The 24,652-nt window shown below is 33.4% G+C and overlaps 1 protein-coding gene across 2 annotated transcripts; it reads left to right on the top strand.

The window, feature by feature from the left end:
* Positions 1-234: 234 nt before the first annotated feature.
* LOC111413442 (ubiquitin-conjugating enzyme E2 Q1) lies at positions 235-18,670 on the top strand. 2 transcript variants are annotated; one of them, XM_023044422.2, is made up of 6 exons: positions 235-683; positions 981-1,195; positions 9,303-9,519; positions 9,599-9,890; positions 18,285-18,512; positions 18,587-18,670. In XM_023044422.2, exons 1-6 carry the CDS (start codon positions 522-524, stop codon positions 18,616-18,618), a joined length of 1,146 nt encoding a protein of 381 aa, XP_022900190.1. In that variant the 5' UTR covers positions 235-521; the 3' UTR covers positions 18,619-18,670. The 2 variants fall into 2 exon arrangements, with proteins under 2 accessions (XP_022900190.1, XP_022900189.1); XM_023044421.2 differs by having other exon boundaries at positions 9,303-9,525.
* The last annotated feature ends 5,982 nt before the right edge of the window (positions 18,671-24,652 follow it).

The following is a 24,652-nucleotide window of genomic DNA, read 5'->3' as shown; positions in this document are numbered from 1 at the left end:
GATTAAAACATTAATTTTTAAGGTATTTATTGAGATGGGAGTAAAAATTTTCTTTTAAATATGCATAATAATGAATTGTTTTGATGAAAAACGTCTTTTAACTGTAGTGAAGATGGTAAACAAAACAAGTGATGGATGACATTTGGATGACAGGTTAGCTGGGTTTTGCGCGTATAACCCGCAAACGACAGTTCGCTGAATTCGGCTAGATGTACCGCACGGATCGTTCCTGAGGGTCGGTGTTTTTTTTCTCTTTCGTTGCGATGGCCCCGATTTTTCCGATAATCTCGCCGAAGAAAAATTGTTAGTCCCGTTATTATTCCATGCGGCACGAGGCCGCCACGACGTCTCCCGACCGAACACGACCGGGTTTCAATTTTAAAGAGGACCAGAATCGGCCATTTTGATCTATATAGGGAGTGAACAGTTATAAAACGTCGAGAGCCCCAACGAGTGTGTCGTTTTTTGCGAGACTTGTGCAGTGCTACCGGGCCCCCGGAAATACGTCTTAAAGGACACCTATGGCTTGTTTAAATACTCTCAAGCAAGAGATAAGGACATTAGAGTCGATATTCCCGAAAAACCATGATAGGTTTCAGATCGTGTCCGCCAGTGTTGACGAGCTGAGTTGCAGGTTCGTTGGGAAAAATGGCAAACGATATGAAATCCACGCGAATATCACAGTAAGTTAATCGTATTTTAAAATTAAGAAACATTTCTTTCCAACTTTTACATTCATCCATAGTAACGCCATTTCCCAACAAAGAAACTCCAAAACGTATTGTCTTGGACTTTTTTTTTTTAATTATTTGACGTATTGTAGCATGTCAGACAGCTGAGAGGTTGCTTGTACACGTGCAAAAGTAAATAAAACCATCTAATCGAATTGGAATCGTTTTATTTTCTAATTCATTTATGCTTAATACAAGTTGTTTATTTTTTTTACATATTTTTCATTTTAATTTACTTTCTTTCAATAGGAAACTTACCCAGCGGTACCCCCAGTTTGGTTTGCTGACTCGGAAGAGACCAGCATTACTAATGCAGTGCAAATTTTGAGTAACACAGAAGGATTGGATAATCATGTACTTCATCAGGTTGCTATACTTTTACGAGAACTGTGTAGGTTGCATGCCGTACCAGAACCGCCTGATATTCATAGACTGACTATACCAAATCCGCAAACGGCAAACAGGTAAGAATTATTCAAAATTAATCAATAAACTTAAATTCTGTGTTTTATTATATGTTTAATGCTTTGTGTTAATAACCCCAAATATACGAATACCACATATTTCATATAATTAAGTCTGATAATAGAAATAGTTTCCTTAAAATGCTATATAAAAAGAATTGTATTTTCCTGTGTGATTGGTTATTTAAAGAATCTAATCGTTGTAATCTAAAGGAATTTCATGTTCTAATTTCAAATTCACCAAAGCAAATTTTATGGACTTCCTTAAAATATTTTGCAAACCAAACATGTTTGTAGTTTTGAAAGGTTTTCTTTGAAAAAGGAGGACAAGTCTCTTAAAGTAATGATTTTATAAGATGTAATGTATTTGTTGCATCTTATATCCTTGTCTTATATTAACTTGTATCATATTGTACAGTGCCACACATAATTATTGGCACAGCAATCCTTTTATGGCTGTTTTTAAACCAAATTAACAAATCAAGGGCTGGGTGCAAAAACACAAGGTACCTCCATTTTAGTAAACTTTTGGGAATCACCAAAAAAGTGTTTTAAAAGAAAAATATAATTCCAATTTGGATTTTAATTATGTTATTGTTAGAAAATGTTGTCATTGATATTTTTGACTTAGTTTTGTATGAGAATACTCATCACAATTTCATTTCATTTTTAAAATTCTGAAATAGAGCTACCTGATTTTTGTCACACACTATCAGTTTTTTCATATTTAATAAAAAAGGTATGCAAAAGTTACAAAAAAACATTGGAATTGTTAATTAATTAAATTACATGACATGTCAATTTAAAAATAACTTCTCAAATCGTTTGTCATCACTCTTACAAAACAGGACTTATAAAATGACAAAATTATTTGCAGATATTAAACAATATCCAAGCTACTCACTTATCTATGTTTCATTGTCACCTGTAGAAAATTTTACTGGATTTTCTTCAGAACGAGTTGCTGAAGAACAAATTCTTTCGTAGTACCACTTGTCATTCGCCAGAACATACTTGTTTAGCGAGGTCCGATAGGTTCGCTATTTTACTTTCTTTCAATTGAAGAAGTTATTATTATTACATGCTTCTGGCAACTTCAAGATCATGTGGGATGATCTTCGTCTTGAAAGTTACGAATTCTTGGCAGAATAGAGTATTATGGGTCTCAAAACATTTTAGTGTATTGGCACTGGCTGAATCGACCTCTATTATTCAATACATCGAAATGGTAAACTTTTCCTTATATCCATTTGTTATGGTTTTCTTAAAACGGGGTGCTAAGTAAATCTTATAGTCAACTATCATGTCCTGTGTTACATGAAGTAATTCAAACTTCCTGGATGAATTTTTTACTATTGCTGCTTCCTTTTCTGTTTTTCGACCTAAGCAAAAAAACTGCGATCGCATGGCAAAGGGGTTCAGGATACTCGTGTCTAATTTTAACAAATCGTTTTTGCAGTCTTTGCCAAAAATGGATTAAAACGCTATTTTTATTTTAAGCAGCGCATTTGTCAGTGAACACCTATGACATTTTAACCTCTGAGTTTATAGAAGTCTTAATAAAATGACGCAAACAACTAATAACTTCATCATACATGTAAAAGAACCTTTTTAAAGTACTACTCTGATGAATGCAAAATGGAAATACCCACAGTTGACATTTATAAAACACAAATTCTGTTCAAAATCAAAAGTAATGACCTCCACGGTAAAATCAGAAAGTGCCAGTTTTGTTTTTCCTTCATATCTCGGTAAAAACTATCCGCTTTAACAAGATCAAGATTTTTTTTCAGTTATGAGCTTTAGTTTCTCCTGTTCATCCGTTAAACTTTTTAATGTACTTTCGTAGGCGTCACATTTCTGACATGTGTCAGACCTTGGGTGTCCAACGCTTAGATTAAAGTTTTCTACAAAAGTTCTACGATAAAAATCGTAGCTAACGTAGGGTTTGAAGTCTTTTTCTTCCATTATGCGATGCTGTTCTGTCTCAAATTTTGGCACATGATAGCGACGTTTAGTTCAGGTGACAGGAAATGGCGATTTTCATTGTCGTTTCTACTGTAGTGAGATTTTGTTCGTGGGAAGCTACGTATGTGTTTCTGTATTTGTTGAATAATATCATTGGGAATTTTATTTGGTCTGTTTGTCTGAGTACACTTCTGTCTATTGGACTAGTTATATTCAGGGCAATGTAGTTCGCTGGTAGTTTTACCATGCAAAGAACAAAAGGCTCGTTTGATCGTTTATTCTATTCCGTATTTTGTAAGAATAAAACCGGGCCCGGGGAATACCACTTCCTTTTTCTTTGGACCTCCTTTACATTAATCAGACCGGCAAGATGAGCATCCTGAAGATCTTTATTTCCCAGCTCATTAAATGTTTTTATAAGGTCACTTTGCAACTGTTGAAATTGTTATTTAATTGAACTACATGTCAACTTAAAAATAACTTTCAAATCGTTTGTCACCACTCTTACAAAACAGGACCTATAAAATGACAAAATTAGTTGCAGATATTAAACAATATTCAAGCTACTCATCTATCTACGTTTCATCGTCACCTGTAGAAGATTTTACTGCATGTTCTTCAGAACCGGTTACTGAAGAACAAATTCTTTCATAGTACCACTTGTCAATCACCAGAACATATTGTTTAGCGAGGTCTGATAGGTTCGCTATTTTACTTTCTTTCAATGGAAGACGATTTTCTGTCAGCTTCAAGATCATGTGGGATGATCTTTGTCTTGAAAGTTACGAATTCTTGGCAGAATAGGGCATTATGGTAAACTTTTCCTTATGTTCATTTGTTATGGTTTTCTTAAAACGGCGTGCTAAGTAAGTCTGTAACACAGGACATGATACTTGAGTATAGTATCATGTCCTGCGTTATATGAAGTACTTAAAACTTCCTGGATGAATTTGTTACTAATTGCATCCACTCTTCAGGCAATATCACCCTTTGCTGCTTCCTTTTCTGTTTTTCGACCTCAGCAAAACTGCGATCGCATGGCAAAAACTATGTCCGGATTCACGGTAAGGGTGTCTAATTTTAACTAATCGTTTTTGCAGTGTCAATGTTATGCCAAAAATGGATTAAAACGCTATTTTTATTTTGAGCAGCACAGTTGTCAGTGAACACCTATAGCATTTTAACCTCTGGCTTTATAGAAGTCTTAATAAAATGATGCAAACAACTAATAACTTCATCATACTTGTAAAAGAAACTTTTCAAAGAACTACTCTGATGAATGCAACATGGAAATACCCACAGTTGACATTTATAAAACACATCTCTGGTTGGGACACACGGTAACAGTAAATTCTGTTCAAAATCAAAAGTAATGACCTCCATGGTAGAATCAGAAAGTGCCAGTTTTGTTTTTCCTTCATATCTCGTTAAAAACTATCCGATGTACCAAGATGAAGATTTTTTTCATAAGGTCACTTTGCAACTGTTGTGTAAATTTTGCAAAACGCTTCATACAACAGTTACATGGCTGCCTGTTCTTCTTTCAGGGACTTTTTTTCCCTTATGATTTGTATGTTTATCGCGTAATGCACGCTTCTTTTTTACAACGTTTCGTTTCCAGAATTCTGGATGTCGTATCCTTTTCTTCCCTTTAATCATAGGGTTGCTCCCTATTTTTTGGGAGATATTCAATAAGATGCAAGCAGTATACAACAGATAACCACTTATCCTGCTGGGACCAGCTTAGGAAACGCCACCATCATTATTGTTCATATGTCTAAAGCTTAAATGATCAATTTTTCTTCCTCTAATTCGGTGAAGCTGTCAAGCATTTTGCTCAGCCATTTCCACACATTGGCAAATGAGAGGGAGGAAAATACCACTTTTTAATATTAATAATAAATTAATATTTTGATCAACACCGCCCATGTTATTATTGTATTGTTTAACAATATTTGGTTGATCAACATTAATATACTTCTTTTCTTTTTGCGAAAATAGTTTTGCTTGGGTAAGAGGAGCTATTGTGGATGTCTAATTCATCAAATGAAGCAAATGAAACTACATTATCATCATTCCGACGAAGAAGTAGGCACAGGGCATTTGTCTGTCCGATTTTCTCTGATAGTGCCCGTTCCTTTTAGACCTCTATGCTTGAATTCTTGAAGTAATGCAATTACAGAAAAAACTACCTGTCCAGTTAGATTGTAAAACATCTGAATATTGGAGGATCCAAGTCCCATATCTTTGTAAGCTGCAGGTAAAGTTGTGGATTTTTCTTGATATGGATCAAACCATAAAACATATCGTAAACGGGTGGCACCAACCCAAAACTAATATCCCCATCTAATCAGCTTGCCTCGAAGCTGAAAAAAATAGCTTCATCTATACTATGATTTTCTTGAAACGGTGCAAAATCAATAAATGTTTTGTTTACTGCAGTAAACAGAGGCTTTACTTTAAAAAATGTGTCGTTTTTTTCAAGTTCATCATTGTTGCAGCAATGCAAAACTTTCATTATGTACGTGACACGGTCTCTGGACATAGCTACTAGTTTATTACCAGTATCACCACTTAGTAGGAGAATTCCTAAAAAACACAGGAGTTCTTCTCATGTTATATTACCAATAAAATTTCTTTTAGTTACATAAATATTGCTGTAAGTTATGATTAAGCTGATTACTTCTGCGTTAAAAAATAGATGAAACAACTCCAGTGGTGTCAGCTGCTGCTGTGGATCAAGCATTTCTTTCCATTCAGAGAAATTGTTTTCAACAATGTCCTGTCTGATCCAAGAATATGATTTGCAGTTCTTGTTACCACGTTCTGTTTTGGAGCGGTGACAAATGTTGATAATGGCAAATCATCATCAGAATCCACCACAAATTCTGCAACATCGTCATTTGCTTTCTCGGGGAGGAAAAATAGCAATACCTGTTGGAGGAACTGCAATGTCATCGATATTTTCTAGCTCCTTCAGAAGTTTGTGTAATTTTAAAGGTTTCTTGAAAAAACAAACGTTTTAATGCTATATTCTATATGTAGTAGTAGAAAATGCTACCGTCCTTTTAAAAGGACACTCAACTTTAGAACAATTTGGTGGGGTTATACTTTATAGAAACTTGAAAACATAACCTAACATCAATCCTTCAAATCATTTTTGAGCATAACTAAACGAAAATCGAATTGGATAGACGGGTCAAAAAGCTTCCAGTTACTAACAGGTTGGACCTGAAACAAGCATTGGTGGAGGAGTGATACAAAATTAACCCAAAATTTGGTTCATTCCATGCCAAGGCGTTTGGAGGCCGTTATCAAACAAAAAGGGCTACCCACGAAATACTAATTTAGTTTAAAGCAAGGAGTTTAAAGTAGTTTTAAAATAGTTCGATTTTTAACTGTGCCAATAATTTTGTTAATTTAATTTAAAACATTATAAAAAAATATAAAAAAAATACTTTCACATAATACCATTTCTTGATTTGAAACAATTTCATTAAACTATTCAAGCTACTCATCTATCTAGGTTTCATCGTCACCTGTAGAAGATTTTACTGCATTTTCTTCAGAACGGGTTGCTGAAGAACAAATTCTTTCATAGTATCACTTGTCAATCACCAGAACATATTGTTTAGCGAGGTCTGATAGGTTCGCTATTTTACTTTCTTTCAATGGAAGACGCTTTTCTTAATTTTGTTAATTTAATTTAAAACATTATTAAAAAATATAAAAAAAATACTTTCATATAATACCATTTCTTGATTTGGTTTAAAAACAGTCGTGAAACGAAAAACTACTGCTGTACCAATAATTAAGTGCGACACTGTATGTGAATTTGAAATCTGGTGTCATCTTAAAATGTTTGATAATTTTCATTGGAAATAAATCTATTTTTCTAGAATAAATAAATACAATCCAAAACTTATCATTAAAACTATATTCACGTTAAGATACATAGCTTGTTATTTATTTTTTTTATGTTGAAAGTGTTATTTGTGAATAATATGTGTGTGTTACAAAATAGTCCGTTTTGTTATTTAGGAACAATTGTGAGATATTAATATTGTGAGAGAAAGGGTCACCTTTGCCAAACCGTTTGGCAATTCAATACAATATGCGTTTTTTTCACCAAAAATATAGATTAGAACATATAAGATAGTTTGGTATGTTGTTTTATTTAGCTCCAATTATCGGATTAGATTTGGTTGATGATCATTATTTATAGATCCATATGATCTGGGTTTGGGTTGTTTTCAGAACTCTTCGTGAATTCAAAATAAAATTATTGTTACATATCTCAATATTTCTCGACATAATAAAGAAAAACATATATCATTTAAATGTAATATTACCCATCTGATTTATTCACCTGTATTATTCCTGAATGGGTGTGATTTAATACTTTGGAATCACTCCAACAATATCTACAAATCAGATCTCCGTACAAATAAATACTACCAACTCAAAATTTTTAAATCTTTTAGTCCACAATTGTGTTTATTATATTGATAAGATTATATTATTGTTCATATCGTTTATTTACTAATGATATGTAACTTAAATGCTTACTTGACAGATGTGAATTATGTTTTATTTTCTAGCGTAAACAAAGTATATAAGATCGACGTTTACAAAAGTTAGGGGCGACTTGCCAACGACTCCAACGTCATAAAGATGGTTTATCAACATGTTTTGCGAAAATCTTCCCAATTTTTACAAGTGCTATTGAATGAGCCATCACTTATGTTGTTTGAGTACATACTTTCTAAAATCAGAAATTCTCTTCCATTTGATTTTTTGTATTAATTCTGGGATTAAAAACTTTATTTTTCGTTGCTATTGAATAATTTATTCAAAATACAGGATATCCCAAGTTTTCAAGGATATTTTTTGAATGCTTGTGTACGTAATTGCAACGACAAAAATTTTAAGGATTAAGCTACTATTAAGTATGCTCTGGGAAATGTGAACATTAAAAGTTATCATTATAACTTTTACTTTTGGTTATCAAGAGTTCCTTCAAACTTGTGAAAGCAATCGTAAACAATTAATGTGGTTTTACCAAGAATTTTTAATCCACTAAAATTTCGGTGAAAGCCAATAAAATTATTCCACGTATATTTCATTGTTTATGTATCATTGTTTACAATCCAATTTTTTTTTTCGATGTATCACCACGTATCAAATTCTTTTCTATCGGTTTAAAAACGAAATCGTGTTCCCATTCTAGGTTGTTATTAAAAGAACAACACGATAAATATCATTAATTTATCGAATTATATTTTAATCTGAATTTTTTCTCCACCTCTGTTTTATCATTTTCGTTTAAATTAACGTACATAAAAATCCTTTAGAGACATTTTATGGTAGTTGTGGTCTACACTCTTGATTATTCTCAGCAGATAAAGAAATGTTTTTTATCTTTTGTTGTCCCAAAAATTTTTACAAAACTGATAAAATATTACTACAAGCAATAGGAATTACATTAAAGAATAACCGATTGTGCTCACAAAACAATGGTGGATTGTTTGAAAATTTATTGTAAACTTTGTTATTTTTAAACATTATTACTTAGATAATTGTTTGAATTGAATGAAATACAAAAATCTTTTTTTAATCATTACAAACCGAATTAATCAAATATTATTAGCAATGATTAGAGCCTTGTTGAATTAATTGAAATCTCGGCTGGAGGTATCAAAATATTTAAGAATAACCTAAAAATAGGTTTGAGTATTTAAAAAGTGTTTACGTGTCGTAAACGATTTGTTTTGTCTAAAAATACCGATTAGTTTTGTGTTTCGTTTGAAAAAAATTTATTAGTGTGATAAGGTATGATTCATCAAAGTAATTTTGGAAAATTTTGTATTGAATTGATTTTTGTATTCCTGGAATTTATTTTTTGTAAAAGAAATTCAAACATTTCAAAGTTTAAATTAAACTTTGATTTATGCGAAAACATAAAATTGATTTTATGAAAACCTGTTTTAAAGTTATCTCTCTAAAATTATTGAAACTGATCTAAAAATAAACCTTACTACTTTTTAAAATATTGTTCAGCCTTATTTTTAAGCTACCCATTTTTCATTTCTTCATTATTATTTATTTTGTGATTTAATTTTTGTCTTTTATTAAATAGAATAAGTAGTGGTGTTGAACAAATGGAAGATGAAGGATTAGACAGTGAAGCAGACGCAGAATTAGGAGATAGTGACCAAGAAGCAGAAGAAAGTGACGAAGATGAAGAACTCGCCATGGAAATGGAAGATGGACGATCGAAAACGGACGAAATGGGAGTTGAACATTTGGCGACGCTTGAACGTCTCAGACAGAATCAAAGAAGGGATTATTTACAGGTAAATGTTAGTCAACTTTGGATGTTTAAAAACAAAGTAATTGAACGTATTTATTGATGGATTTAATTATTTTTTTTAGGGATCTGTATCCGGTTCAGTACAAGCCACAGACCGATTAATGAAAGAGCTTAGGGATATTTATCGTTCAGACACTTTTAAAAATAAAATGTATCAAATTGAATTGGTTAACGATTCACTGTATGAGTGGAACGTCCGTTTACTCGCCGTAGACCCCGATAGCCCGTTGAGCCATGACTTAGCCCTCCTTAAAGAAAAAGAAGGCAAGGACGCTATTTTACTCAATATGTTATTCAAGGATACTTATCCATTCGAACCACCGTTTGTTAGAGTTGTTCATCCCATCATATCAGGTAAATAAAAATAATAATAAATTCGAAATACAATAAAACTTCGATATAACGGATTAATACGAGGAAAGGAAGTGTTCCTTGATTAGCATCATATATTTAAGAGCTCGACGTTGTTTTAGTCCTTCATATTTTACAACATACCGGGAAATTCATATAACTTGCAATATTCAGGGTGAAATGCGTTATTATAGAACTCATTTGCAATTGATTAAGCCAAATATGCCTTATAGAAAGGTGAATAGATTAGGAATTATTTCAATCCTTTGGTTTTTGTACATTTTTAGTACATAATCCTACAAATATTGGAATTTAGAGATTAGCAATAGTTTCTTTGGAAATATATCGACTTCTCTGGTTAGACTACATTCTAATACACATTCTAAGTTGAAAAATATTTTAAATATTTCGATTGTTTAAAAATGCAATGAAAAGTGTTTCGTGACTTAAGTTAATTCTTAAACAACTTGGTTTTTCATGAGCAACCATTTCAAAATTTTAATAATACATTTGGCGTACAAAGCATTTTAAAAACTCTGTTTTATAACCTTTCAAATGAGGTATTAACTAGGGCTAAATGCTGTTCCAATTAGCTAATAATAAGATAAGGATTGAAGCATGTATAATTTTGAACACTTACGCAAAGTTAATAAAATACAAAATCGATTACGCCTACTTTTTATTATAACTAAAAAATGTTAAATCATGAATACAATAAATCCTGAGGTTGATATTTAATATCATTAATAACTATCAATCATTGAGTAAACAAATATTTTATAGGATAAAAATTGGAGCGAATACAATTTTTGCTAGCTGTAAAAATTAGTAAAACTAGGAATTGATTACTCCACTACTTACTTTATTGGAACTAAAAGGAACCATTATTCAAAGAACCATAAAAATTAAGCAATTTTATGTGTCACATTAACATAAACAAAATAAAGTACACAAAGGTAATAACGCGTCGTCTAATTCTATCTAAAAAACTATAAGTTCGCTTCAAAAACTGAATTTCTATTTCTAATACAAGCCCATTTCCTGATTTCCGATATTGTCATCTTGTTTGTAATTTGCGTTTTTAAAACAGATGCTTAATTTTTAATTTTTCTATTAATTCATCCTAGCGTCTTTCTTTCATGTGACCCCACACATAAAAATCAAGGATCATCAAATCAGGACCTCTTGCAAGCCATGAAATTGGTCCTTGTCTCCCAACCCAACTATTAAAAAACATTTCATTTAATGAATTCCGAACATTTTGTTAATAGTGTGACTAAAGTTATCAATGTTTTAAAAAATTTTGTTGTAACAAGTTTTAACAAAATTGAGTTGAGTTCCTTTTAGTTATAAAAATCATATCTCTTGAGCAACAAATATTGAAGAAACGAAATTAATCATAGATAATCCACAAAGAATGATCTTTAATTGAAGCCTAAGTCGGTTATTCCATCGTAATTAGGACTAACGTTTTCAATTTTTTTAAAAATATAGTAACAAGTTTTAACAAAATCTAGTTGAGTTCCTTTTAGTTATAAAAATCATATCTCTTGAGCAACAAATATTGAAGCAGCGAAATTAATCATAGATAATCCACAGAGTTTGATCTATAATTGAAGCCTAAGTCGGTTATTCCAATTTAATTAGGACTAAAGTTATTAATTTTATAAAAAACTTTGTTGTCACAAGTTTTAGCAAAATTGAGTTGAGTTCCTTTTATTATAAAAATCATATCTGTTATGCAACAAATATTGAAGAAACGAAATTAATCATTGATAATCCACAAAAAATGATCTTTAATTGAAGTCTAAGTTATTCCAACTTAATTAGGACTAAAGTTATCCATTTTTTAAAACATTTTGTTGTAACAAGTTTTAACAAAATCGAGTTATTAAACAATCAGGTTATAAAATCCCTTTATTTGAATCAATTGAAAAAATCCAACGTATCTACTTCACTTGGGAATATCATTAGAAATTTGTAGTAAAAATTTGGCCGTTAGTTGGTCGCCCGTTTCGAAAAACGTCATTTTGAGAAAAACGCCTTAAAAGATCCAAATATTCAAATTTTAAAGAATTTTATTGCTTATCTTCAATCTACAACATCTGGGCAGTACAGGGTGTCCAAATTTCGATGGGTTTGCAGGGTATCTCAGTTATTATGAAAGGTAGAAAGTTGCGGCTTTCGCGAACCTGAGCTACTTTTTTGTGAAACTTACAATGGTGCAAACCAAATTTTCATAGCCCTCTTCGTTTTTGATATACAGGGAGTGTTTCAAAATTTACGATTTTCAGACACCCCTGTATGTCGGCTATCCGGAAACGTAAAAATGGGTTCTAATAGATTGTTTCACGTAGAATCCAATGGTGCACGTAGAATTTTTCTAGTCATCAAGGTTTTTGAGTTATAAAGAGTTAAGTATTTTAGAAGTTGAGTATTCAGTATTTGAGTTGTGTTTATAACTCAAAAACCGTGATGACTAGAAAAATTCTACGTGCACCATTGGATTCTACGTGAAAAAATCTATTAGAACCTGTTTTTACTTTTTTACTAAGTTTCCGGATAGCCGAGATACAGGAGGTGTCTGAAAATCGTAAATTTCAAACACTCCCTGTATATCAAAAACGAAGAGGACTATGAAAATTTGGTTTGCGCCATTGTAAGTTTCACAAAAATGTAGCTCAGGTTCGCGAAAGCCGCAACTTTCTATCTTTCATAATAACTGAGATACCCTGCAAACCCATCGAAATTTGGACACCCTGTACAGTTGACATTCAACATTAACATCCTTCTGTTCCTGATCCTTTTTCGACGATACAGCTGCTTTATGAGCTTCTTTTGCCCCTTTAATCAGGCAGCGTTTAGATCGCCCGATGCGGGTGGTATCTGATTCAGAGTAAAAGTTATATCAATTAAGTCCAATTATTATACCAAGTTGATTCATAACTTTCATTATTCTTCATATTATAGACTATTATAGACTTACAGCAATATCAAGGATAACTTTGCAACTGGAAACAGTTTTTGGAGCCATTGACCGACCATACCATTGCGTTTAAACTTTCGTTAGAGTTTTGAGTAAACCCACCTAAGCAACGCGTTAGCAACTCATCGCTGCTCAACTCTATGTAAATAGGTTTTATTCCCTCAAAAACTTCAGTTGCCATTGCCGTGTTCATCATGTTCGTGATTAATTTTATCTCCTGTAACTACTTTTCGTAATTGCCAAGCACACCGCGATCTTGTGTCCCAAATAGCTTTTTTCATATCCTCAATAGAGTTGCAGTGTCTCCGTATGGCAAGTCCATTATAAATTGTAAGTTCATCAATCAACTTGACTGTTAATTTACCTCTGCCGCCCAATTTTTTAGTCTTCACTGTATTTCGGAACCGTGTCCCATTCTTTTCTGAACGTGATACGACACACCAATCCCTAAAATCATATCTGGGTGTGTTATTATGGGCTATCTCAGAAACTATAAGAGATATGAAAAATGTCTTTTTTCGAGACTAATCCAATCCCGTAAACACCAAACCTCTATCTTCTTTTGTTTTTAAGTTATAGCCTAAAGAATGAAATGAGTAACTAAGTGGCATTTAGCGCTTTCCTCGCACTATAATTAAAAATTTGAACTTTAATTTTTTAATATTTTAGAATTGAAAAATAACGCTTATTTTCTGCAAATACACTATGCGTGCGATACATCATTGGAAAGCTAAAAATATGCTCTTTTCAGTAACCATCATAATCAACTATAGTTTGTATTTAAAAAAATACAACTTTATGTTATATCTCAAAAAATTATCAGCTATGTTTAAAATTTTTCAACGGCGGTATATTCTACTCAAAAAAGTGTCTTAAGAATGTATTAACCCCATTTTTCTAATTTCAAAAATAATCGAAATATAAGCATTTTTTGAAATCGCTTAAATTTATACACACGATACATCACTGGAAAGCTAAAAATATGCTCTTTTCAGTAACGGTATAACAAAGTATAGTTTGTATTTAAAAAAATACAACTTTGTGTTATATCTCAAAAATCATCAAGTTTTTGGCTATAACTTAAAAATAAAAGAAGATAGAGGTTTGGTATTTGCGGGATTGGATTAGTCTCGAAAAAGGAGACCGGGACATGGCACCTACTTTTTTCATATCTCTTATAGTTTCTGAGATAGCCTATAATAACACCCAAATTTGCCCTCTCTGTACATTTGGATTTTGTTCTTACTTTTCCATGTCAAGCATGCCTTACAAAATTTACTTTTCACCATAACAGCAAGTAATTTTCCACTGTACCATCCTATCAACGAAACAATTTCGAAAAGTTATGAGAATCCTCTTTAGCGCCAGAATCCATCAAGTGAGACGGTGATTCCATTATTTTCGCCATTATCAACATCTTGCTGAGCAGAATTTTTCATCGAGAAAGAACAAACAGTCATAACTCTTTTGAAACACGGATAACGGCAAATCCATGAAAGCGTAAAATTTTTTTCCATTTATTCCTTTTTATTAATTTTTGGACAACTGTTTACATACGGTATGTCCCGTTAAGGATACGGAGCGGTTGTATCTCGATAACGGTAGGGACTAGAGGTTTCGGAAAAAATCCTTATAGGTAATGTGGGCAAGAGAAATAGCCGGAAATTATTTTGAAGTTCGTAATTCGACCGCTGGGATGTAACTGACATAGAGAAACATAAAATTCCCGCTATCTCGGAAAGTTAGACGACGAGCTATTACTTTGACAACATCATTTAGTACCTTGGATAATACCGCATCGCTCTTGTTTTGCGATATTTTTCATATCTGTTATAATAAGGAAGGGGGAGGCCAATGCGTTTTCTAATGTTTACATTTTAATATCTCTTGGACCATTCAACCGATTTGAATATTTTCGGTGTTGTTTGAAAGAGCATTTTATGCTCTTTTAAAAGATATTTTCAATAAGACCGTTTGGTTTAAAACAAATAAGCTAGATGGCGTTATCTGCAGCGATTACATATTTTTGTGATTTTGGAAGAAAAGTTAAATGGAACGGTGCTATTTACTTCAGAGATTCTTAGTCACCATAAAATTTGCTAAATATTAGTGAAAACCGCATCTCGATATCTCCATCCATTCTCGAATTATAGAAGAAAACGTTAAAAATTCGTATATCTTAATCGGATGAAGTTACCTTATCAAACAAATAAGAGAGCACAAAAATGCTATTACCTAGAACCTTTAAAAGACACTTTATCCAAGCTGAGAACTTGTTCAAAACTATTTGTACAAAACGGATCAATGAAACATCAACAATGATAATAAAACAAAATAAACCACAGTAATTAGAATTACTTAAATTTTTGGCAAAAATAGCTCACAAATGTTCAAAATGCCCTCCATAAACGTCGATGCATTTGTTTAATCTAGTTTCGACGGAAAAAACACGCTGTTTAAGTCTCAGTCCTGGACACGTTTCTAATAGCATTTAATATTTTGTCATATTTTCCCTGGTTATTGGTTTTTCTTGAAAAGTCAGGTCGTTTAGTCTTCCCCATAGATAAAGAAAAGAATGTATACTATGCAAGTTTACACCAGCTTGTTGAAAGATGCTTCATGCATCCATAGCATTTGTTATAAATGGTTTGGATTTGCCCGAATCATATTTAAATGTCAATCATAATAGTTGAGTCTCTTATCATAATCGGTATCTGTTAAGGTTTGATGTAAAACAATGTGATGGAGATACATATTATTCTCTTGAGGAATCTTGTTTACAATTGTTTTCGGGGTTCCCAGATTATGTGGGATCGCATTGCCCACCAATGTGATTTATGAATTCATAGAGATGTGTGAATGTTACACGTTGCCAGTTTCCCGTAATTGCTAAGCCAATTTTAAAAACACTTCTAGAGAAAAATGTCTTTCTTTGTCTTCGTCGTAATTACATTGCACATTTTTGCCATGCAGTTGCATCATATTCGAAACATTGAAAATAAATTATCATACGCTTCCGCGTTAGTAAATGACATGTTTACTGTTACCATGGTTATGTGATTTGTTTTTCTCGATGAAGTAACTGGATCCGATTGATGGCACTCGAGTTTTTAACATTTTCTTCTATAATTCGAGAACGGATGGCGATATAGAGATGCGGTTTTCACTAATATTTAGTAAATTTTAGGGTGACTAAGGATCTGTGAAGTAAATAGTACCGTTCCATTTAACTTTTTTTCAAAAATCACAAATATATGTAATCGCTGCAAATAACGCCCTCTAATTTATTTGTGTTAAATCAAACGGTCTTACTGAACCGAACTATCTTTTAAAAGAGCATAAAATGCTCTTTCAAACAACACCAAAAATATTCAAATCGGTTGAATGGTCCAGGAGATATTAAGGGGGTATGCCACCTTGAAGACCCGAAAATAATAGGTATTTTTAAAATTTGTTTGCATTCAGACGAAAGAAGTTTTCTAAAAACGGGTAGCAGGGTCTGAATAAGCCACTTTTCTAGTTTTAAATACATATTTTATTTATTAACAGTTATTAAAATTGCACCCGCTAGATACCGGTAATGTTAGGCTTGCAAATCGTGCAGGGTCAAACTGTGTCAACAGGGTCAAAAAATATTCATTTTTGACGAAATGGTGACGATTTTACAAGAAATGTCGTATTTATCGATAAAAAATGTACATAAAAATGGTTGTAAAACAGAGAATCTGAGACATATCGAAAAACGGCTACGTACTTACCTAGAATAAGATAATATAAAGTTTTGAAATAGTTATTTTTGTACAAATAGCATCTAGATACCTATTTCCCGCACAGAGAGGACGTGCGGGAAACGCATTTTTTTTTGTGACGATATGAGTTGCATGTGGGGTTTTTGACAGGAAAAAATCAACCGAAATTCAAAACGTCAATATTGATTTTATTGATTGCAAATTGATTTTTATAGATTTTTTTAAATATTTTAAAACTGTGTTATCTGTACACGAATGTATAAAACGTTCTTATTAACCTTTTCTTATAAACATGCACATTTGGTCATTAAATATTCCTGTTAGTTGCGGTAACAAAAAGCATTTGTGCGGGAAAACGCGTTTCTCGCACGTCCTCTCTGCGCGGGAAATAGGTATCTAGATGCTATGAGTACAAAAAAAAAATTTTGAAAATCCGTTGAAAAATGTGGAAGTTATCGTGTGCACAGATTTGAAAAATATAGTTTCCAGAAAAACGCGTTTAAAGTTTTCGAATGTAAAAAATTGTATATTTTTTCTAGATACATCTATTAGCGATTCCTGCTGTCCTTCCTGAAGCTTATTTTCATCTTCTGCAGCTTTTCTGTCTGACAGTAGGCTTCTACGAGCTTCTTTAGCCTCAGCAGTCATGGAGCGCTCAGCGCGAGCAATGCGATTTAAATCCGTTCCATGACAAAAGTCGAAGCACGATCTTCCAATTGTTAATTTCAATGCTTGCACTATTTCCATAATGCTTGTAAGACCGTCATTAAAATTGCAAGCAGCTATATCAGACGCAATGTCACTTTCTTGCCACTATGAATAGTTTTTGGTGCGATAGACCATAACGCGGCGTTGTAACTTTCATTGCTGTTTTGCGTATATCGCCCTAAACATCTTGTCAAAAGATCTTCCCTTGATAGTTCTTCGTACACAGGTTTCACTGCGTTGAAAACATTGCCGATTGCTGACTTGTGAGTGTACTCATCGATTTTTGAAAAAGCGTACGCTTTTTGCCAGGAACACCACGAGTCAGCACCAACGTTGAAATTTTATGATACAAAGTAGCCCAGATCTCTTTTTTCATGTCCTTCACTGAATCGCAATTTCTGCGAATACTCAATCCATAATATAAGGAAAGTTCATCAATTAATTTTCCTGTTAATTTTCCTTTGCCTCCTAATCCGCGGGTATTTCTTTAAAAAACTTCTTTCCTGCTTTATTTTATAAATTTCCTCGGTACCGGTTTCGACCTTTACATTAGGTGATCATCAGCCGAATGGCCAAATTTTTTTTTTATTTTTAAAAATTAACAAATCAATAACTTATCAAACTTCTTTAACATTTACTATTATTTAAACTATCTACTTAACTAGACATTACACACTTAACGAAAACAGAAGGACTCGAGTTCTGTTTTCTATGTGACTACTCAAAAAATCGATATTTTCTATCAAAAATATCATTGTTGAATAGTCAAGGAAGCATTTAAGCCAATAAAAAATTACAAGGTAGCATTACCCCTTAAGTGAAATTTACTGTACAATAACTTACAATTGTATAAGATACATACTCAATAATTCTTGGGAAAAATTTTATTGTAATAACAAATTGTTTATCAAATCACTAGAAACATTACAATTAAATATGTTGATCTAATTTAAGGTGGTTATGTATTGGTGGGCGGAGCGATATGTATGGAATTATTAACTAAACAAGGATGGTCGAGTGCGTACACAGTAGAAGCCGTTATAATGCAAATTTCAGCGACTCTGGTCAAAGGAAAAGCGAGAATCCAATTTGGGGCGCCAAAAGTGTGCTCCCAAGGACAATACAGTCTGGCGAGGGCCCAACAGAGCTTTAAGTCACTTGTACAAATTCACGAAAAAAATGGTAAGCAAACCAACATTAAAAAAAAGCAAATCAATAGTAATCAAAAATCTTATTAAAATTATTTTTGTTTTAAGGTTGGTTCACACCCCCAAAAGAGGACGGTTAATCACACGTGCCAATTTTGAAGAGTCATTCTGATTATTTTTTTTAAGTTAAAAGGAACACGGAAGGAAAAAAACGTCTAATGCGCGTGCATGTACTTTTTTTTTGTTCGTTAATTATATATATTTTTTTTGGTCGTCATCTTTTCGAACAAGCGAAAAAGTTGGAGTTTTCTACTCTTAAACAAAAAAAAACACTAAAAAAAGAACTCGTGTATCTTAGTGCCTCAATCTCTATAGCCGTTCGTTGCGTTTCTTCTGTTTTAATATTTTTTTTTTTAATTTTCAGTTTGTCGTCGTCTCTATCTCTTGTTGAGAAATCCAAAAAATTAAAAAAAAAACTAGAAAAAAAAATAGTCCATGTGACTTTCGCGTCGATAAAGAAGTGAAAAAGAAATTAAACGAGTTTTTCATTCCAAAATAACAGTGGCAGTTTAATATTATTGTTGTAGATTGGTGAGAATTCGGTTGCTATGGTCCGTAAAATAAAAAAAGGGATGGCGTTATCTTTATTGTTATATACAGGGATTCAAAAGAATAGGATTATGAATCAACTTGTATTTAAATAATAAAAGAAATAAAATAGATTTAGTTAAGATGACGCTTTCTGATGCAACAAACTGTGATGTTATTTTTCTAATTGTTTCTTCTTTTTTTGTATTTTAATATTGGCTATGTTTTCAAATTAAAAATAAATATTTTTTAGTTAATTTTTTGATGATGACTTTGTTGGGCCAGTATAAAAAATACAAAACAGGATCTTTGGAACATAAGCAACCGATATCACGTCATTAACATTTCGTAAAATCGTATTTTTTTCTTCGACGTGCAATCGACAACCTAACTTAAAAATAACCTAATTTTATTTTATTTTCAATTTATCCCTCTTATAACGTAATACATAATCAGTGCATTAAAACAACCGAAAATGAATTAAAAGAAACGTGTCATTGTGATTTACATAACTCCTTTAATCGTTTCTTGTTTCTTTTTGTTATTGTCTTATAAAACGATTAGTTAAGAATAAAAAGAGAAAAACACACGTTTTATTTTGACCCAATCGGACCCGCTCGTCCGAATTTCGGTCTTATCACCACCAACAAACAAACCATTGGTTCATATCCATCATCTAATCCCCGTAAATTTGGGGAAACTTTGGGGATGTTAGGACGTTCGCCAGTTTGGACTCCCCATAGCCGCGACGCACGATTTATTTTTTATTTGGGGGACGGCGATCGACCTTCGACCTCTTGTATAACTCGTATTTCTATAATTTTAGGTACGTTCGGTTGTTGCCGCAACCGGCGAGGTCTTATTCCCCTCGACGACACGCGTCTTATCGTTTCTCCTTGTTTTTTTTATTCATTATAATTTTTAGGATTGAACGAATGTGAATGAGCACGAAACCGATTGACCGTAATTAATCGCGATTTCGCTCTCTGAATCTTATTAAGACCCGCCTGCTGCGGTAACCCCCCTCGAAATCCCCCCTTTAAGAACTATGTGAGTATGTGCTTTTAATTTTTAAGGTCAATAAATAATAAATCAAAATAAAAAATACCAAAAAAATTATTATTGGGGTTTTATTTGTTTTAGTTTGAATTTTGATTTTTCACATTTAGGGAAAATAGGAAAATTTTGCAACAAAATTTATCGTACAATAAATGGTAAGAAGAGAAAGGACAAAAAAGCGATGAAATGATGAAAAAAAAAAATTGGTACGAATTGATTTCAATATTAAAGGGAAATGTTTCATGGAATCAATAAGAAGACGTTTAATATTGGAAAAACCTGTTGTTACCAGTTATACCAAAGTTTAACAAACTGTTTAATAACTATCAACTTCTTTTTCAATGTATGGCCCCCGTATGTATAAAGAATTTTATTTTCGTCTTATTAATCTAAATTTATCAAAATCCATTCTACAGGTGATTCTCAACCTATACACATAAACTTGGAGATTTATTCCTCAAGACAAATAACACAGGCCTGCAACAAAAATTTTTTTTTAAATTGTTTTATTAATAATAAGTTTATTGCCACATAGTTAATACAAGAGCAACATACAGGATGATTCAAAAAACCGCTGACAGACTTCTAGAGCTGGTAATACATGCAAAATTAAGATGAATAGTCTTAATATACATAGTCTCGAAGTTCCTTAATCTGCAATAAAAACCCCGTTTTTTTTAAATATTTAGGCATAGGGCGTCAAAGTTTCTTAATCTGCAATAAAAAAAACCCTTTTTTTTAATACTTTCTACGTTAAACTAAAATTAGAACTAACACTAGAAACTTTCGGGTTTTGTGCGTCACTTCGAACCAGTTTGAGAAGGTTGCAACATGGCATCTGAAACGTCAAACCTTTTCTTGAAAGACGCACGGCAAAACCCGAAAGTTTCTAGTTTTAGTTCTAATTTTAGTTTAATTCAAACCGGCCGGGAAAGCCTTCGTACTTCTACTTTCTACGTCACTGCTAATTTTGTCAAACGGGCAGTATTTTTGTGTAAAATGATCAAATATCTATCAAATTGGTCTCTTACAAAATTTTGATTAAAGCAGCAGTTTTTAAGAAAAACGCGTTTGTAGAAAATTTGTTAATCCAATTCTTTAATACTTTTTGTCATTTTTACGGATATTTTGCAATTACTTGTATTTCGATAACAGTAAGAATTACTATTAATTAAGGTACGAATATTCATTTCAATATGCATTTATGTTATGAGGTTGCGAATTTCTTTTCACGTGATGCATTTAGGCGATACAAGGAAATGTTTGCTGCATGAAGAACACCAAATCGGCAAATGTTTGATAATATCGATAGAAGATTAAGAGAAGCAGGAAAACCAACCAAAATTAATTCTGGACGACGGCGTTATACTAGAACTGCGGAATCTGAAAGCAATAGAAAATAATATGTTAAGTATCAGTCAACTGTCTTCAACATTTACTACCGCAAGATTACCCACCAAGACTAGATGGTCACGATGACTGCTTGGCAAACTTGCAGAGAATACTAATTTCTTCACGAATATCATATTCACAGATGAAGCCTCGTTTACGAGACGAGGAATAGTTAACTTCCACAATAATCATTTATGAAGCGATGAAAATTATCACGCCATTCTAATAATAAATGTTTAGCATGAGTTTTCAATTAATCTTCATTGGTCCTTTTAGACTACCAAATAGACTAAATTGCCAGTCTTAGCTTAATTTTTTAATGAATTATTTGAACACCTTGTTAGATAAAGTACCACTGGTTGTGCGCAGGATTTTTGAAAGAATAAGATCTTCAGCTCGGAGTGTGGAAGCGTGTGTCGAATCACAAGGTGGACACTTCCGGCAACTAGTCTGATTTTTTCCATTATTTCCAATTATTACCATTACGTTTTCACAAAATAAATTTGTTTGGGTCCGAGAAGAAAGTATCTTATATAGTGTAGTCAGTATACGGAAGGATCTGCACTTTTCGACAGTCAACATTCGAACATAATCACGATATTGCGTAACATGGTCGTAGCTACCTAGGTAAAAAATAAAGCGTAAACAATTGTTCTGCAACCTTTCCAATTTGTTACGGAGGGTAATTGCCAGGTCGGGATACACCGCATCAGTATAATCTATGTGGAGCAGTATTGATGAGTAACAAAGATTACGACGGAGAGCAAGGGGAAGGAATCAACCAAGTTTACGCAAAGAATGAAAACAAAAATAGATCTTCCTACAGACAGACTGAATTTGACAGCGCTGAGTCCATTGTCATTCCCAAGTTTATGACCGTGTTGGTGAAATGTATAACATTGCCACCAAGTATCAGTTGCGTATCATTGAAAGAGTAAAATTTTGCAAGTAAAGGTTTTGAACCGAATGCCATAGCTTGCGTCTTGGCAATATTCAAACTCAGGCCAAAACGTTTCGTCCTGGACAGATCATCATTAAGTCGCACCATGGATACCGGGAGCTCATTCACAGTTGTTGATGTAATTTGTTAATTTGAAGATCATCCGCATATAAATGATAGTTGCATGAAATGAATTTGGTAACACTGTTTATAAAAATTGAAAAGAGTATTGGACCAATACACTCCCCTGAGGCACCCCACTATGACTTTGAAACACAGAAGAAGATGATGTGTCACGCACACAAAAGGAACGTTGAGGAAGGTATGACCTAAACCAAGTAACGCGCTCAGGGGCAAAGCCCATAGCAAATAGAGACGGCACCAGTAGGCTATGGTCTACAGCAGGGGTCGGCAAGTAGTTTTCAGTGGAGTCCGGATTCGGTGTAAATTTTTTTATGGAGGTCCAGAAAAAAGCTAATAATTAAAAGGTACTGTTTTTTATTTTGTTTTCAAGTCGAGTTAGTTTCCAAAAAAAGGGTAAACCAAGTAGTTCTCAGTTAATATTGTAATATATTCAATGTGAGAAATTACAACGACGGTCTTGGGCCAGTTTTTTAAAGTTCAGTGTACGAGGGGTACAGCAAATGCGAAGTATGTCTTCGAGGTGGTCGTCCGTCAACCTTGACCGATATGTGTTCTTCGAAAAATTCATTTTCGAGAACGACGATTCGCATATATATGTCGAACCAAACATAGTGGCCAGATTGATAGCTACTTTCTTACAATTTTCATATTTTTCTGAAACATGTTTACCCCAAAATTCTTCAGTGGATACAGTTTTATACATTTGCAAAGAAATATCTTCTTGCAAGTCGATTATCTCCACTTGAAGTGAAGACTTTGAAACGCTGAACAACTTAGCAGCCACATCAGTCCATTCTGCCGATGCATCAACTTGATAAGGAAATTTTAGGAATTGAGACAGCTTTTCAATTTCTGCAAAGTCTTGAAATCTTGTAGCAAATTCGTCCCTTAGATCGGACAGAAATCTTACAAACACTGCAACGTCTTCTTCAGAGTTCTCTTTTTTATACTCAAGAATTGTTGGGAAATGAATAAATTCGTGCCTTGCAATATCTTTTTCAAAAATATCTAGCTTACGACGAAAAGCAGACACGCTTTGTATCAGATCACATATTAATTTCCCATTCCCTTGTAACTCTATGTTGAGCGCATTTAAATATTTCAGAATATCCTTCAGAAAAGCCACAGTTAGCATATTACGCTGGTTTGTTATGAACTCTAAGTGCTTCTTTGCTCCCTGCGTATCCAAGGTTTGCAAGAAGGAGGTTACTTCTTCCTTTATTAGCCAGATAACGGATAGCGAGTTGCGCACTGAGGGGAGTGAGATCGCATTCGGAGCAAAGAGGATGGACCATACGCAGCGACTGCACGCTCATGGAATAATTATTTTCCTATGCAGGTCATTCGAAGTGAACACCTCCAAATACTTCGTAAAAATGAAGTGTGTGAGGAGTGTGACTTAACGGATTACTGCGCATCCAAGGCGGTTCTTATTTCTTACATTTCCACGTCTCTTCCTAGATTTGACAAGCTGTATTTAAGAATATTTGGCGGTCCGAGATTCGAACTTCCCCGGTCCGTATACGGACCGCGGTCCGCCTGTTGCCGACCTCTGGTCTACAGCATCAAATGCTTTGCTAAAGCCCAGGTAAACTAACAAGGTTATTCGTGGATCGTCACAGTTACGCTTCATATCATCAGTAACCTTGATGAGTGCCGATGTGGTACTGTGGCCTGGTCTGAAACCAGATTGATAGTCTGTAATTAGTTTATGCTCATCAAGGTAATCCTGCGCTTGATTGTACACTAAGCGTTTAAGTGCCTTAGATAATACGGAAAGTATCGATATTGGCCGAAAATCACTTAGGCGAGTAGGGCACTTAATCTTGGGTCTGTTTCCAAATTGCAGGAAAGGTCGAAGACTCTCTAGACAAATTAACGATATGAAGCAATGGTGGAGTAATTATGTGCAAGATGGGAAGGAGTTGCCTAACACTAACATCGTCAGCACCGACACTTGTAGAGCGCGTTTTTGCAAGAGCGTCCCTAACCTAAGACTCATCTAACATGGTGAAGGAAAACCGACAATTGGGGAGAGCAGAACCACTGAT

Source organism: Onthophagus taurus, chromosome 3 (genome assembly GCF_036711975.1).
Source record: "Onthophagus taurus isolate NC chromosome 3, IU_Otau_3.0, whole genome shotgun sequence".
NCBI lineage: Eukaryota > Metazoa > Arthropoda > Insecta > Coleoptera > Scarabaeidae > Onthophagus > Onthophagus taurus.
Note: the sequence above shows the minus strand (reverse complement) of the source record. Positions and strands in the feature narration are given on the sequence as shown.